Here is a 17,335-nt window from a genome sequence, read left to right as displayed (position 1 = left end):
TCATCATCATCACTTCCCCCATTATCCATCCCTCATAAATGTTTATTATTATCTACTAGATATAACCTATTCAAGTTAGCTGGTGCTATCAAGACTGATATGGAAACAGGACGTTATAAGATTAAAATATATGACAAGCTACAACAAGAAGAAGAAGAAGGAGATCAGCAGCATCATCATCCTACTGGTGATGCATTAATATCATATCAATCTACACAATCTGTATCAATAGCTATTAACCGTTATGATGAATATTTAATAAGACCAGATTGCAGGTAATAGTATCGATTATGATTATGATGATGATGATGAGGAGTTGTTGTTGTTGTTGTTATTGTTTTAGGATACATGTTGCGAGGGCATCATTTGGTCATGATGATGATTATGGTAATAATAAGAAGTTAGCAAAGATAGAAGATTATCATATATCAAATGATGTGGATAATAATACTTTACAATTAATGGCTAATAGGAATAATAAAAGGAGATTAAAATTACTAGAATTACGAAGAAAAGAGTTAGAAGCAGCAGCAAGTTGGGAAGATGATGAAGCCGGTAGAGATAGAGCTTGGAAACCAATAATAGTTCTTAAAGGTAGTAGTAGTAGTATCGCAACATGATGATGATGAGGAAGAAGAAGAAGGGGAGGATTAATAATGTAGTAATAGTGTTGTTTATAATAATAGGTATGTATAGTGTAGAGGAGGCTAATAGTGATCATGCAGAAGAGATATATGCTAATATTAAAGCTGATGTACAAGCTGGTAATAATAATAGTTATAATACATTCTTTATAAGGATGATGATGATGATGATGATGATGATTTTGATTTTAGAGATGTCAAGATTTGGTGAAGTAAAGAAGGTTGTTGTAATAGAGGATTCCCTTGATGCATATGTATGTATCAAATTTAAAACAATGGATGAAGCTCAGAATGCGGCGGCTCATCTAGCATCTAATAATCTTATTATACCATCAATAATATCATCAGGAGTAGGAGATAAAAGGAGTAGTAGTAGTAGGATAGCCAGTGGTATGTTCTTTCATGATGGACGTGATTTAAAATCAAGACCAATATTATCACCACCAACACCATCTAATAATAGTGTCATGGGGAGTAGTACACAGAAGGAGGAAGAAGAAGAAGAGGGAAGTATTGATAGAAAAGATGATAAAGCATTACCTATTACTACTATTACAGATGAACACCTACAGCAACAGCAACAGCAGCGTGATAAGGAATGGGAACACTTCTTATTAGGGGGAGATGAAGATATGAATGATGATGATGATGACGAGGAGTTCATAATACATAAGGAAGATGATGATAATGCGTGAAAGTTAAACGTATCATCTTGCCTAGTAGTAGTTTCCAATAGCAGCACTAGCGCTTTGTGTTGTGCTGTCTCCAGTATCTTCTTGATGGTTCATCATAATCATCATAATCATCATTAACATTAGCATCGTAGTTCATCATCATCATCATTATCCTTGTTTATCACTATGACTACAGCTAGAGTTGAAGCTATATCATCCATAGTTGATAGAGCTGTTCATCATACATCTCAACAACAACAACATGATGATAATAATAATAATACAGATGCCTCCTCCACATTCGGGGAACATGTATTCTCAACACGTGTGATGGAATCAAGATTACCATCACATGTTTATCATCATATACTCTCTTGCATAAAGACCCGTAATAATAATAATAACTACTTCATCATTATCATTACTATCTTATTGTATTTATCATTATTATTATCATCATCATATTTATCATCATTCAGGTTCTATGATTCATCCCGAGATAGCTGATACAGTAGCGTCAGCTATGAAGGATTGGGCATTACAATATGGTGCTACACATTTTACACATGTATTCTATCCATATACAGCTTCTACTGCTGAGAAACATGATAGTTTTATTGAACCTAGAGGAGATGGTACTGCATTTACTAAGTTTGATGGTAAAGCATTAATGCAAGGAGAACCTGATGCTAGTTCCTTTCCTCATGGTGGTATTAGAGATACTTATGAAGCAAGAGGGTATACAGCATGGGATGTTACATCACCAGCATATTTAATGGATAAAGGTCAATGTCTTACATTATGTATACCTACTGCATTTGTATCTTATACTGGTGAAGTTATTGATCTAAAAACACCATTATTACGATCAATGGATGCTGTATCTGTTGCTGCTAAGAGATTGATATCATTTCTCGTTGATGATGTTAATGAAGAGGAGATTGATGAAGTTATGAGCTATGTTGGTTCTGAACAAGAGTATTTCTTAATCGATAAAAAGTTAGCTGTATTACGGCCAGATATCATAACTTGTGGTAGAACTCTATTTGGTGCTACACCTGCTAAGACACAACAATTTGATGATCATTATTTTGCTGCTATACCTGATAGAGTATTAAAGTTTATGTCTGAAACCGAGAGAAGATTATATAGACTTGGTGTACCTATTAAATGTCGTCATAATGAGGTGGCTCCTGGTCAATTCGAGATAGTACCACTTTATGAGACTGCTAATATTGCATCTGATCATCAACATCTTATTATGCAGATATTAAGGAATACAGCTAGTAAACATGGTTTTCAATGTTTATTACATGAGAAGCCATTTACTGGTGTTAATGGTTCTGGTAAACATATTAATTGGAGTCTAGGCAATAATACACAAGGTAATACTGCTACTACAACAATAACAATAGTGAAGTAGTTATCATCCTTGTTATTATTACTATATTCAGGTAACTTATTTAATCCCACTGAGAGCCCTTCTTCTAATACATTATTCTTAATGTTCGTATCGGCTGTTATCAGAGCTGTTGATGTCCATGCTGGATTACTTAGAGGATGTGTAGCATCAGCTTCTAATGATTGTAGACTTGGTAATATTACTACTACTACTACTATTATCGATTATTACAGTTATTCATTAATTTAGTAGGTGGGGAAGAGGCTCCACCAGCAGTAATGTCGGTTTATCTTGGTGATCAACTTAATGATGTATTCGATCAAATTAAGCATAGTATACCAGTTAACCATGAGAGAAACGGTTCAGGTGACTTCGTATTGGAGACTCGAGTAATAACAACAACAACAAGGACATCATCATCATTATTGTTGTGGTGATTATGCTGCTGCTATTTAGGTTAGACGTAGTTCTCTATCATTGGGTGCTAGTACTCTACCTGATATCAATAAGGATGCTGGTGATCGTAATCGTACAAGCCCTTTTGCTTTTACTGGTAATCGTTTTGAATTTCGTGCTGTTGGATCTGAGCAATCTCTTGCTCCTGCTACTATAGTCTTGAATACTATTATGGCTGAGAGTTTGCATGTCTTACTGATATGTTAGAAGAGCGGTTACATAATGGTACTACAGCTAATGTTGAGTATGCTGCTAAGGCTGTTATACGTGATAATTATCGTGAACATGGTCGTGTGGTATTCAATGGTGATGGTTATTCTAATGCTTGGAAAGAAGAAGCTGAAAAACGTGGTCTTAAGAATATTAAAAGATCTCCTCAAGCTATTGCTGAATATGGTACATCTGAATGTATACAAATGTTTGAAAGGTGTAATGTATTAAGTAAAAATGAAGTACTTGCTGAGGAAGAAGTATTCTTAGATAAATATACTAAGAAGGTTGTAGTTGAAGCTAATTGTGCATTAAGGATGGTACGAACTATCATATTACCGGTTTGTCGACGCTATCAATCACAGTTAGCTGAGGATGTTATAAATGTAAAGGAAGCACTTGGTGGTGGTTGTGGTGGTCCTAGAGATGATGATGATGATGTAACAGCTTCTATTAAAGAAGAGCTCAGAGATCTAACCAACACTATCAATGAGATGTGTGATAGCATGAAGCATCTGGAGAAAGAGGTTAATGCTTTAGAGAAAATCAGTGATGATGTTGATGATTATATAATGCTTTGTGCCCAGTAAGTAGTTGTCGATTATTCCCGCGAGTGATGATTCTTATTATTGTATTCAGGTTCGCTGCTGATCATTTGGTACCATCCTTAGAGGTCTTACGAAGTCCTGTTGATAAATTAGAGACTATCGTCTCAAATGATATGTGGCCTCTACCTACCTATCAAGAATTACTCCATATGAAATGATTCTACTGCCGTTCGTAACTCCTTCATGATATAGTATCGTGAGTTGTTCATTATAGTCTTCCAGTAGTTTACTACTTATCTACTATCTTCTACTGTCTCGTCGTAAAGGTATCCCCTTCGTTAGTTCTACTGTAACTGGAAATGCTCCTCTGATGCGGTTTTATGTTGCTGAAGGTTTAGTAACCTAATCGTGCATTTCTTCTTTGAACTTATCTGGTGTTTCCTTATCGTCACAATCCTTTTTCTATGTCTCAGACGAACGTGGAGTTTGTCGCCTCAGATTGATATCTGTTGAGCTTATCAATGAGTTGGGGAGTATACAACTTTAACATCTAACAATACTTGAACTGCTTACATAACGGTAACAATGAGATGCTGTTACGATAGAGATTATCGTTTGGTGATGGGAAGCTATGGATTATATTCACCGATTACCTTATAGACTATTCAACTCTAGCAATATGTATTACATAAACACTTTATGTTATAGTTACTACAGGTCATGAAGAATATCTACAATAGAAAACAGAGAATGAATAATATCGGCAATCGGACCCGATGAACCATTACAATGTGATATGTGCAAATGTTAGATGGTCTCCAGTCTTCTTAGAAGCCCTACCGATAGTATGAGCTGGTGAGCACAACCATCGAGCACGTAGAGGATTTTCAGTGCAATGGCAACCATTGGAAAAGGATATAGGGACCGACTTCGCAACACACGTCGGGCAGGGGTCTCAGCGAGATCAGCTAGGCGTATCCGAAGATCGGCTCTGCTAACAGTGAGGTTGAGAGATGCTGCAGCCTAGCTGGCCACCGATACAGCCGCTCCGGAGTCAACCAGGGTCGGTGTGTGACCGCTTGACGTAGAGGTTGATAAAACTCAATGGTGGAGTAGCAGTCGTCGATGGAGATTTCGGCAAGCCAGTTGAGGGAATTGCAGTAGCAACGGGAGCGGCACCGGGTCGATATCGACGACATGCGCGAGCAACATGATTACTCGTGTTGCATCGCTCTCAGTTCCGACCTCGATAGTTGTCGTGACCAGCAGGGCAGTGGCGTGAGTAATGGTGGATAAGACCACAGTAGTAGCATCTCTTGTCCCTTGGTGAGCTCTTCACAGCACGCTATAGTGTCATGAGAATCGAACAGACATCTTTGGCAGCGACTGGAGGGTATATTGACATTTTGTACTCATCATTGAGGATAGAAGAATCATCCTTGATTCTCTGACGATAGGGTGTAGATGGTCTAGACTAGACCGACTAGACCGTCTAGTCGGTTGGGTTTTCTTGTCGGTCTTCTGTTGGTCCTCTGGGGTCGTAGTAGAGGGAGGAGTGAGTACTTGAGGAGTGCATGATTCCGCAGAAGGGACAGATCCCAGAGCGACGTTATTGACTGTGGCCGTGCCTGCTGTGGAGGCAAGAGTTTACCAATTGAGCTCACACCAACCAGCACAGGTATTACCGAGACCATCGTAGTCCATCCGCGTCTCCCACGTTGTAGCCGAGCTGGACACAATGATCTTGTACTACAAGCCTTGTATCGCCTTGGGGAGAGATAGGTAGAGATGGGCTCGGAGTTCAGCTTGAGCAAGATCATTGCTTCCCCTAGCTTGAACAAGTTGGGATGCCACCACCTCAAACTGAGTGATGTAATCATCCCAGTGGAGATTGGGAGTCAGCTTCAGGACCTGAAGTTCAGGTCACTCCAGCGACACTCCAGAAAGTCGAAGTTGTGTTTATCGAAGCAAGCTGATAGGTAGAACCACTTCCAGTAGGTGGAGTAAGGATCTTGAGCACGGGACAGGAGTGACCCATAATCTTGCTTGGTTTCCCACAGATCTAACCTCTGCACGATGAAGGGTGCGTAGGCTTGCCTGGTTAGAAAGTATTGAGTACACGGAGGTGACCATCTATACGACATACTGGTCGTGACCAGCTGACGAGTCTCAGCGAAGGTTCTCTTCTGGATGTCCCGAGAACCGCACCATAGTGACTTGTCAGGAAGGAGGTTAGCAATGGTCTGTGCTCTGGTGATGCAATCTTGCACCGATAGCTTCCGAGTCACGACGTGGAAAGCCCGATCTTGTGGTTGGTGTTCGTCGTGGTTGATAAGAAATGGAGCCGTAGCATCACCAGAGCTGGGAACCTTTGTCGAGAATTGTGGTGCTGTTGGATGCCCCTGAGGTGACGACAAGCTGAGAACGAGGAGATAGGTCTATGGCTCACTGTCAGCAATGCTGACTCAGCATGTCTCAACGAGCTAACGGCAGTGTTGACAGGATGAGCCTCTCCTGATGGGGGGAGAAGGATGGTAGAAGGATGGACCTTTGGTGTTCTCCGTAGCGGAGTTGACTGGGTAGACCTCTCCTGAAGGAGGTCCAGAACGGGAGAGGATGAGATAAGGACGCATCTCTGGCGTTGCGGTCAGCGAGATTAACCGAGTAGGCCTCTCCTGGAAGAGGGAGAGGATGAGAGTGATATGCGCTTCTGGCATGGTGGTCAAGTAAGTTGATAGGATAGGTCTCTCTCGAGATGTGGAAAGGGTAAGGGAATGGTGTCCCTCTGGCGTAGTTGACAGTAGGATTGACCGAATAAACAGTTTGCCATAAACTTCTTCTTGAGTGGGAAGAGGGTGTGGAACAGGCGAGCCTCTGACGTCGTTGACAGTGCGGATCACCGGTTGAGTCCCTCCCGAAGGGGGAAGAAGTTGAGAGTGAGGTGAACCTCTGTCGTTGCTGCCAGCGATGTTGACTGAGTCTACCTCTCCTGAAGGAGGGAATGGTAGGAAGAGAGGCGGATCCTCGATGCTGTGCACACTGCACACAAAGATTGGACCTCGTTGGATAGAGCTTCCAAGGAGTCCAGAATGACCGTGTTTTGGGGTGATGCTCGAGGCGGAACTCTCGCGAGAGGTGGCTTGATGCTTCATGCCTTGGACTTGATGCAAGAGCTTCGTCGTGATACAAGAGTCTTGATCCCGGTAGAATCTGCCGATCCATTGATCCTAGTGCAACAATGGAAAGGTGAAGTAAATAGACCAGTAAAGAGTCTGTAGTTTAGGTTTAGTTCATGGCGATCGTGAGCATCCGAAACGGTAACGGCTTCGAGTCAGATATGTTGGCGCGATCGCCATGATGTTACTCACAGAAGATACGTGTATCGCTTTGGGCATGTGAATGACACATCAGGTACACGGATGAAATAATAGAGAATAGTCAGTGGATGGATGATGAGTGTGCAATCATGTATATGTTGAGAGATAAGAACCTGGTGATAATTGTTGTAGTAATATAGTGTAAGTATATATATATATATATATATATATATATATATATATATATATATATATATATATATATATATATATATATATATATATATATATATATATATATATATATATATATATATACACATCACTCTTTATAGAGTGTATCCTCCAATATCCTTTACTTCAGTATCATCATCATATGAGTATGTACCATAGGGATAATGGTAATAGTATCTGCACGTGGTGATGTTTATGTCCCTTCATCAAGTAACCTTAGTGTTATGGCATAACAGCATAACAGTTATGCTGCTAAGTCTACGACTAGGCGATAGTCCTTGGCCAGATAAGCTCTGTATGCTATTCCCCGTGGCCACTCCTATACACCCCTTCGAAACCCTTATTATATGTACTCTCCTATCATGAGCCTTCTTAGTACTACTCTTCTATAACAGCCTTCATGATCCTATATTCAGATCTCAGATCTCAGCCTTACCATATCATGAATAGTTCATTCCTAATATAATACTACTTACACTCTAGAATCGTCGTTACTTATGATGTATACGGTAAAGCCACTACCATGCCAATTATTCATCGTTATATGTCACGTTACAACACAATGCAAATTATTAAGTAGGAAAAAGGAAGATCATGATGATGAGTGCTATATGAGGAATATATCCCTTATTCTTATTGCTGGTATTATTATTATTCTTCATGATGCTCTCGTTATCACAGCTTACTATTGGTTACACCTAAAAAGATAATTCATATAATATACCAATCGTAAGAAGACAGCTTATAATGACCATTCTTCTTATTCTCCTGCTGCTGCTGCTGCCGCTTGCCCTCCTCCTCCTCTTTCTTTAAGGATGATCCTTGTATGAACACATCGTTCCTCAGAGGTGGGTTACCTAGCCTCACTAACCCTTCCTGCATTGCTGTACATATTAATTCACCATCACGTGAGAATATATGGCATACACCTGTTATACCATCATATCATTACTATGGATGAATATTTGTATTACATAAAGCACGTGCATGAGTTGCTATCAAACATCTCATATCAAATAGCATCCAATCATCAGCTCTTACCTATTACAGTCGTAATACAGTCACACTACTACTACTACTACTACTACTACTACTATTACTATTACTACTACTTTTACTACTAACTTCATCACCATTCATATTACATTAGTCTGATGGAAATATAGACTATGGTCTAAGCTTGTAAACTTGTCAAGGTTAATACAGTATATACCACCCAATGGTTGTAATGATGTTGAGATGAGCTCGAAATCTGTCATGCATGCTAACACCTGAAAACCATGACCATGATGATAATGATGATGTTAGAGAGGATACACTCTTATGAGCTGCATCAGCATTACCAACACTTTCTCTTGATTTAAACCAGAACCTACTTCATATTACTATTATTATCATATGATGATGATGAATATTATTATTACTGTCTTCTAGCGATCTCATGTTTAGGTTTATTATTATCATTAACCGTTCCAGGATGTGATACCATATCCATCTGTTACATAATGTTCTTTGATTATGATTTTCATAAAGATATATCTTACATAATGAGTTCTTTCTTCTTCTTGAGAGGAGAACGATGAAGATGACGATCCAGATAACTTACGATTGAAGTCTGATACTGGACGACGATCGACTGGTATTGAATCTTTACTGTATTGACGAAAATACCTAATAACCATATATACATGATATAAGATTATCATCAAATACTACTACTAAATACTGCTTACTCTCTAGTCCATGGTGATAGACGAAGATCATTTTCTGCCATATATGCAGCAATACTAAGTATTATTAATACCACATAATCATACTATTATTATTACGATTCTGTAGGTAATAACTCTTCTGGTTGATATTTAACTTTAGGCATCGGTATTGAATAGTTTAGATAAGGTGATCCTTCTTCAAAAGTATGAAATTGTACCTGTATTGTACTATTACTACTACTACTAGTCTCATGTATATTATTAATATCATTATTACAAGCATCTTGAAAATAGCTCTACCATTCTGTCTACCTTCAACACTCCTTGTTACGAATGATTTACCATCTCTAAGATCCTCAACATAGTATCTACTATCATTATATCATCAATACAACAAGAAGAAGAAGAATAACACTTCATCATTACTACTACATGATATCAGCCTTAGGATCACCAGGTAATATAAAATAACAATGCAGTGAATGTGCAGAGTAGGATGATGTATTAACCTAATATGGAAATAATGATAATTATTATAGTTATTACTGAATGAGTAGCAGCAACTAAAGCTTGTCCTATAACTTGACCACCAAATACACCTCTTGCAGCTCTTGGACGCCATAGCTTATTCTTATCTAACAATGGACGTCATACTAGACAGTAGTAATAATAATAGGTATTATTATTATTACTACCAGCTATGAACAAACGTGTATCGATCTTCTTCAGAAGCAATGATTCTTCAACTACCATCGGCATCGGCACTATGGTACCCACAAATAAACCACTATTATTATGTGCTATTACTACTACCAATTCATCTCAACATAATAATCATATCTTGGTCTCAATGGAAACACTGATGATAACGATAATTACTACTACTGAATCGATACTAACGATCATCAGTTTATTATCATCATCATTATGAATAGACGCATTAAGGATGGGTAGTAGCTGCTGCTGCTGCTGCTTGTTGTTGTTGTTGTTGCTCTTGAGCTACTTGTTGATTCTTCTCAGCAAACCTTGTACCAACTCTTTGAGAATACGTCATATACTTCCCAACACATCGTTTAATACAATCAGTCTAAAAGAGAATCAAGACATGGTCAGTATTGATCATCATCACCATCGATAGTAATAGTGGTATTATTATTAATACTACTACCTCTTGGAAATCCAACTTCTTAGCTCTAAAGTTCTGTATACATTCATTGAAGCAACGCTCTACCAAACCATTATAGGTCTGTAACGATTCATTAACCTAATGATAATTATCACTTATATCACACATCATCATCATCGATACAACTATTCATTATTATCATTACCTGCATATCCTGCATCTCTTTATTAACTATAGCTTGATCAGTGGATGTTAGATTACCAAGGCTAGGTAAGGAGGCCATAGTGATATCAACAACAACAACAACAATACTACATGATGATGATGATGATAAAGGAATAAGAGTAGTGATAAGAGGTAACTAAACCAGCATTATTAATAATATGGATACTAATTACTATTTCGTTATGTTCTTTGATTTTTTATACGTAAACTTCGCCTTACTTCATACACTCTATCAGTATCATCAATTACCTTCTTATCCATAACATATGACTGAGGATAAGAATAACAACAATAATAATACTAATATCACTACTAACATAACAACAACATACTCACATAATTATAATCATTATTCCTACCTTCAATATAGTATCATTATCATCATCTTCATGATCATGATCATGAATAGCCATCCTTCCATTTTTACTCTTTACGTTAGCACTCTTGATAAGACTACTATATATATGTCATTATAATTATTATGAATAACCCTACCTCTTAGGCTGCGGCTCACCATTACCATCGTCGTCCCATTTCCAATTACCCTTCAATGGGGCAAAAGTCAATCTATGGTATTTACTAGGCCCTAGACGTTTTAAGAGAGCTATATGTGCAGTTGTAGGATATCCTTTATGCTGTGATACATTGTACTGCAACAACAACAACAACAAGATGATGGCTATGATGAACATAGATGTACTAGAGGATATCATCATATCAGAAGTATTATTACTTGGGGTATGTTGTTATGTATATGATGCATTATCCTATCTCTAGTTACTTTAGCTATTATCTGATAGATATTACCATAACAACAGTGGCATTAGCAGTTATGTTGTTATTATTAATACTTACCGATGCAGCTGCTATAATATACTCCTTTGAATCACCTTTAACTATAGGTGTACATTGAAGATTAATATTATTATTATTCTGTTACTAATCATTATTAATAATAACACTATATAATGATGATATTACCAGTAGTTGAGGGGGTACTCTATTGCCATCTATTAATACATGATATTTACTTTTCCTACCTTCTCCATCCTTTGTTAACTTCAATACTGCTTCAGTCTTTGCAGTAAATGTAGCCTATAGGATATAGTTGTTGGTTAGTGATAATAATAATAATGCTACTACTTGTAATATATTAATAGTATCAATAACTTTATTGTCTACTATTCCAACACTCCATTTTACACCCTTATTATTAGTAAGTTGCTCATACATCATATCACGATACTCTTCATTAGAAATGGTCTTGGAATCCTAACATCATGACCATCATAAGTACTAGTATTATTATCCTTACACATATCCCATATGGTATATAAGTATCTTGATTAATATATACAGCAGCAGCTACTACTGGTCCACATAATGGTCCTCTACCTGCTTCATCTACTCCTATAACCTAATACCAAATGATATATACCTAGTAGTAGTAATAATAGGATATTACGATATCTACTGCTTTTAATACTTCCATCTCGATATTCCTTGGTAATGATGATGGTAATGTGTTATTGTTAGTATGGTGATGATGATCATGTAGAGGGTTATTAAGAGAGGAGTGATACATAATACTAGAATTCTACAATATGATCATCATACTTGGTAATGATAATAACAACACAATGTACATATACAAGTAGTGATAACATCATCATTAGTTATTATCTACCAAATCTTTGCTGTTTATAATCATATTGATGTAGACTAGCAATAACATCAGACATATAATCAATAGAATATAGTGGTATTATCTCAGAATAGTATATATACCTTGGATCAAGCCTCTTAGGTATTGTTAAGTTATAATAACTAAATGGATAATTACTCCTATTCAATATTAATGTTACATCAGGAGGATTAGGGAAACGATTCTTAGACATAGACATGACTCTATCAATACAATTTCTTTCAAGCTTATGATTAGCTTCTATTACTAAATGTTCACGTCCATCATCATTACCAGGTAATACATATTGTATTTTACAATGGCCATGAGTAGCTATAGGATAATGTCTAATATCATCATATACCTTATTATCAATAGTATTATTATAACAATCATATATGGTAATATAATGACAATTAGATATATCAATTATACCAATAGTTATATCAGTTATCTGATCTAATGTAAATGCTCTATCTAAACATAATAATACATGATTAGGCTCCTTCTTCAACTTCTTATTATTATATAATGGACCTGAGATAATAATAATCGTAATAACTCATTGTTGTTATTACATAATAATAATAATCTTTGAATATATAATGGTATTACTGTCTTATAATGTATCAACATATCCCGTAATATTGTTATACTATGGAATACTACATATACCTTATTAAGTATACCATTCATTAACTTAGTGGTCACTTCACCACACTTCAATATCACCATTATCAACAACAACACTGGCAGTGTAGTGAAGATCAAAATGTATAACATGTAGTGCTCCGCTCCGCTGTAAGAGTCGTCGATTATTATCGTCACTGATTGAATGATCAGTCTTCTGCTGTCTTATTGACCCATATATGTCATCATCATCATCATCTTCGTTATTGTCTATACCTTGTAGTAATGTACGAGTTGATAGAGTATCTCCTAATGTTGGTCTAGGACTATTTAGTAATATAAATATTACTACTGGTGATCAAGTATTATTCCAAGATAAAGCATTATTCCATATACAACATACTGCTAATAGAAGATATGTTACAGCATGTCAAAACTGTAGTAAAATAATAGATAATACACCTTTACAACTACAGACTATCCTTGATGAAGATGCCTTTAGAGAAGCTCAATATGAAGTAATAATGGTCTGTATCATCATAGTATATATTACTATATAGGTATATGAGTTATCACGAGATATTGCTGGTGGACGTCCTATACCAGATAATATGGTTAAGTGTAGTTGTGGTGAGATATACTGTTCAGAAGAAGTAATACTATTATCATCATTATGTACTACGACGATTATTATTATCTTTGTTTAGTGTCGCCTAGATGCATATAAGAAGCATCATTGGGCATTATGTGTAGCTAATGAAGCTAATAATAATGCTGATAATAGTAGTATTACTAAGTTCAAATATCATTGTCTTTCTATTGATGGTTGTGGTGATACATTATTATTAGCTGCACAAGTAACAATATTATTATTATCAATACTAGTAGTGATATCAATGTTATAGGTATTAGCTCAACTGGTATCTAGTTGTGAAGACAATGAGAAAGTACTACATAAAGAAGTTGAAGATCTTATGACGTAATAATAATATTCAAGTCGTTGTCTGTATTATTATTAGTATAGATATTGTCATGGTGAGATTACTAAGATAGCTAGACCGCCCCCAGATATGGATGATGATGCTTATAGTAAGTATATAGGGCATATATAATATGTTGTTGTTGATGATGGTATGGTATAGGTAATTGGAAGATATGGTTAGATGATGCTGTTGGTAATGCATTTGTGTTATTAAAAGATGGCTTTACAGCTAAGAATAATGAATTAGGGTATTTATTGAGTGATAAGTGTGAATATGGTGGTAGAAGATTATATGAGAATATTGTTGGAATGTTTGATATGAATAATATTGATATTGAGATTCATAATAATAAATCCAAGATGGAGGTACTAATAATAATAATGATATATAGTAGTCCTATTTATATTATATCAGATAATTCAGCTCGCTAAAGCTGTAGCTAATATGGGTAATGATAAAAGCGATATGGCTAATACTATTACAAATATATTGACCAATATATTACGTGAAAAGCAAGTTGCATTGTCTATGTGGTCTTCTGAAATGGAGGGTGTATATGAGAGTGATGATGAAGATGATGATATGGTTGATGATGATGATGATGGTAATGATGATGATTATTCAATAGATGACTCTCATGATCATGAAGCGATGGTAGCAGATGAGTTAACAGATTTACGTAGACAAGCTAATGAGGTATCTCTAATAGAGTTAATAAATAAGGATTTCCCTACATATCATGCTACAGGATTCTATTCAACTGTAGCTAGAATGAATCATTCATGTTCTCCAAATGCTAAAGTAATATTCAATAATACTACTAATAAGATGGAAGTAATATCATTGAAACCTATAAATATTGGTGATGAGATAAGGATATCATATGTACCAATAGATCTAGATCTTAATACTAGAAGACATCGTCTTAAGGATTATGGTTTCTTATGTAATTGTCAAAGATGTCTTACAGAGCAACAACAACAACAACAAGAGTAGTAGGTATCATCATCATCATAATACTAGTAGTAGTATACAACACCTTACAACGACGTTCTATTGTTCCTATATCCCGTTTCTATCTACCCATACATTCACTGGTCTTGTTATTGTTGTTAAACTAGTTTTCCATAGTAATCTTATTAGTAGCTCATCCTCGTCTATCTTGTTGTAATGCTACGTCTATCCCCTACTACATTGTCCGTTATCCGTTATCCATCTGGTACTAGGACTATTATGTCGCCTTATCCTGGTGGACCTGTATATCAATGGCTTAGGATCAAGTAATAACAGCTCTAGTATTATTATACTATGATTATTATTATCAGTTATAATTATTTTAAAAGATATCAATGGAGACGTGTAGGTAGATGGCAGATGAGATCATGGTGTTATTGGAAAGCAGCCTTTTATGGTGTACCTGAATGGAATATAGATCCAACAAAAAATCAATGGCGTTGGTGTGTTGATCCAGCATGGTATGGTGGTATGAGAGATAAAGCTAATATGGATATGTATAGACTTATGGTATATCCATTCTTTGGATATGCATTATTATATCTACATTCTAGGTTTAAACAAAACGATAAGTAATAATAATAATACTATCACTATCATTCATCATAATAGGTATAATGTCTTTGCTAAGTGGCATAAGAATGATAACAACAACAATGAGTAGTAGTAATAATAGTATGATTATTATTAATAGTACATGTCTTGGTGGTATATCCTACTAGACTCATTATTATTATGATGCTGCTGATTAGGGGTGCTTATCATTAGTACTTATCATTCTTGCTTGTGTTAGTCCTAATATGGGGTTATTGCTTTCTCTATTACTATACTCATGTCTAATGATGATATAGAATCGATCGGCAATATTATGGAGTTCCCAAGGTCGCCGTTTTCCATCTACTACTACTACTACTACTATTCATTGTATCAGGAATGGTGTATGTGTAGTAAAGAGTAGTAAAGTAGGCGAGTTAGTGGTATACAATAATACTGATGGACGATGTGATAATGATGGGGACAACATAATAGTAATGTCTAATAAGTAGTAGTAGAGGATGATGTACTACTAGCTATGATGATATTTTGTTATTAGTTGTGGTCATCTAGGATCTAGGATAATAGTCGATAATAATGCTATTGTACATCATCATTACAATGATGCTACAGTAGAGCCTTGTATTAGATGTCCAAGACATGGTGCACTCATAGCAGTAATAATACAATAATCACAAACTACTATCAGCAAAAACCGTACAACAGTTACGTACTGGTTTTAGTATTGATGATGATTATCCATTCAAACAAAGAATGTATAATACATATATTGATACTAATGGTATGGTATGGATTAATCGTAATACTACTAATTCTTGTAATCATGATCCAATATATCTATTATAGATGGTAGTATACATAAGCCGGATGATGATGACTACAACTTTATACAGAGGTATATGTAAATTACCATTATGCTTAGTAACGATAAACATATAGATACGATGATATTGAGGGCAACGAAAACATGAAGTCGACTTTATCATCATCATCATTCAATGATAGTATGGAGTTGATAGATAGGTAGTACAGTCTTGGTAGTAATAGTATCTGGTTATTATTATTATCATCATAGTCATCATCATCATTCAATGATAGTATGGAGTTGATAGATAGGTAGTACAGTCTTGGTAGTAATAGTATCTGGTTATTATTATTATCATCATAGTCATCATCATCATTCAATGATAGTATGGAGTTGATAGATAGGTAGTACAGTCTTGGTAGTAATAGTATCTGGTTATTATTATTATCATCATAGTCATCATCATCATTCAATGATAGTATGGAGTTGATAGATAGGTAGTACAGTCTTGGTAGTAATAGTATCTGGTTATTATTATTATCATCATAGTCATCATCATCATCATTCAATGATAGTATGGAGTTGATAGATAGGTAGTACAGTCTTGGTAGTAATAGTATCTGGTTATTATTATTATCATCATAGTCATCATCATCATCATCATTCAATGATAGTATGGAGTTGATAGATAGGTAGTACAGTCTTGGTAGTAATAGTATCTGGTTATTATTATTATTATCATAGTCATCATCATCATTCAATGATAGTATGGAGTTGATAGATAGGTAGTACAGTCTTGGTAGTAATAGTATCTGGTTATTATTATTATCATCATAGTCATCATCATCATCATTCAATGATAGTATGGAGTTGATAGATAGGTAGTACAGTCTTGGTAGTAATAGTATCTGGTTATTATTATTATCATCATAGTCATCATCATCATTCAATGATAGTATGGAGTTGATAGATAGGTAGTACAGTCTTGGTAGTAATAGTATCTGGTTATTATTATTATCATCATAGTCATCATTATCATTCAATGATAGTATGGAATTGATAGATAGGTAGTACAGTCTTGGTAGTAATAGTATCTGGTTATTATTATTATCATCA

General features: G+C 35.7%; 4 protein-coding genes across 4 annotated transcripts; 3 read left to right on the top strand and 1 right to left on the bottom strand.

Moving 5' to 3' along the window:
* The first annotated feature begins 1,489 nt into the window (after positions 1-1,489).
* Positions 1,490-4,433, top strand: Pmar_PMAR025587 (Glutamine synthetase, putative). The gene is made up of 7 exons (XM_002765197.1): positions 1,490-1,706; positions 1,798-2,703; positions 2,773-2,913; positions 2,973-3,109; positions 3,177-3,273; positions 3,357-3,972; positions 4,026-4,433. Exons 1-7 carry the CDS (start codon positions 1,505-1,507, stop codon positions 4,150-4,152), a joined length of 2,226 nt encoding a protein of 741 aa, XP_002765243.1. The 5' UTR covers positions 1,490-1,504; the 3' UTR covers positions 4,153-4,433.
* A 3,812-nt stretch (positions 4,434-8,245) lies between these two features.
* On the bottom strand, positions 8,246-12,085 carry Pmar_PMAR025586 (ribonuclease hii, putative; the record flags this gene model as incomplete). The annotated part of the gene is made up of 23 exons (XM_002765196.1): positions 12,014-12,085; positions 11,864-11,965; positions 11,692-11,820; positions 11,530-11,643; positions 11,404-11,481; positions 11,282-11,341; positions 11,044-11,198; positions 10,908-11,001; positions 10,768-10,818; positions 10,529-10,684; positions 10,366-10,461; positions 10,201-10,284; positions 10,083-10,092; positions 9,893-9,961; positions 9,744-9,832; positions 9,630-9,706; positions 9,475-9,565; positions 9,219-9,252; positions 9,092-9,156; positions 8,631-8,756; positions 8,460-8,526; positions 8,343-8,414; positions 8,246-8,292 (listed from the first exon to the last, which is right to left on the bottom strand). Exons 1-23 carry the CDS (start codon positions 12,038-12,040, stop codon positions 8,246-8,248), a joined length of 1,893 nt encoding a protein of 630 aa, XP_002765242.1. The 5' UTR covers positions 12,041-12,085.
* A 466-nt stretch (positions 12,086-12,551) lies between these two features.
* Positions 12,552-14,276, top strand: Pmar_PMAR025585 (hypothetical protein; the record flags this gene model as incomplete). The annotated part of the gene is made up of 8 exons (XM_002765195.1): positions 12,552-12,561; positions 12,937-13,015; positions 13,305-13,380; positions 13,423-13,515; positions 13,570-13,719; positions 13,768-13,841; positions 13,887-13,951; positions 14,260-14,276. 8 exons carry the CDS (start codon positions 12,552-12,554, stop codon positions 14,274-14,276), a joined length of 564 nt encoding a protein of 187 aa, XP_002765241.1.
* A 280-nt stretch (positions 14,277-14,556) lies between these two features.
* Positions 14,557-14,837, top strand: Pmar_PMAR025584 (conserved hypothetical protein; the record flags this gene model as incomplete). Its single annotated transcript, XM_002765194.1, has 1 exon — positions 14,557-14,837. A coding segment is annotated over one exon (281 nt), but the record flags the coding sequence as incomplete, so codon positions are not given.
* Between the last annotated feature and the right edge of the window lie 2,498 nt (positions 14,838-17,335).

The sequence above is a fragment of the Perkinsus marinus genome, assembly GCF_000006405.1.
Source record: "Perkinsus marinus ATCC 50983 genomic scaffold scf_1104296975596, whole genome shotgun sequence".
Lineage (NCBI taxonomy): Eukaryota > Perkinsozoa > Perkinsida > Perkinsidae > Perkinsus > Perkinsus marinus.
Note: the sequence above shows the minus strand (reverse complement) of the source record. Positions and strands in the feature narration are given on the sequence as shown.

Excerpts from the sequence above, each read along its gene's own strand:
- Pmar_PMAR025587 (XM_002765197.1), top strand. The coding sequence starts at position 1,505 with ATGACTACAGCTAGAGTTGAAGCTATATCATCCATAGTTGATAGAGCT. Across the intron at positions 2,704-2,772 it reads TCTAGGCAATAATACACAAG|GTAACTTATTTAATCCCACT; the intron begins GTAATACTGCTA and ends TACTATATTCAG. Across the intron at positions 2,914-2,972 it reads TTCTAATGATTGTAGACTTG|GTGGGGAAGAGGCTCCACCA; the intron begins GTAATATTACTA and ends TTAATTTAGTAG.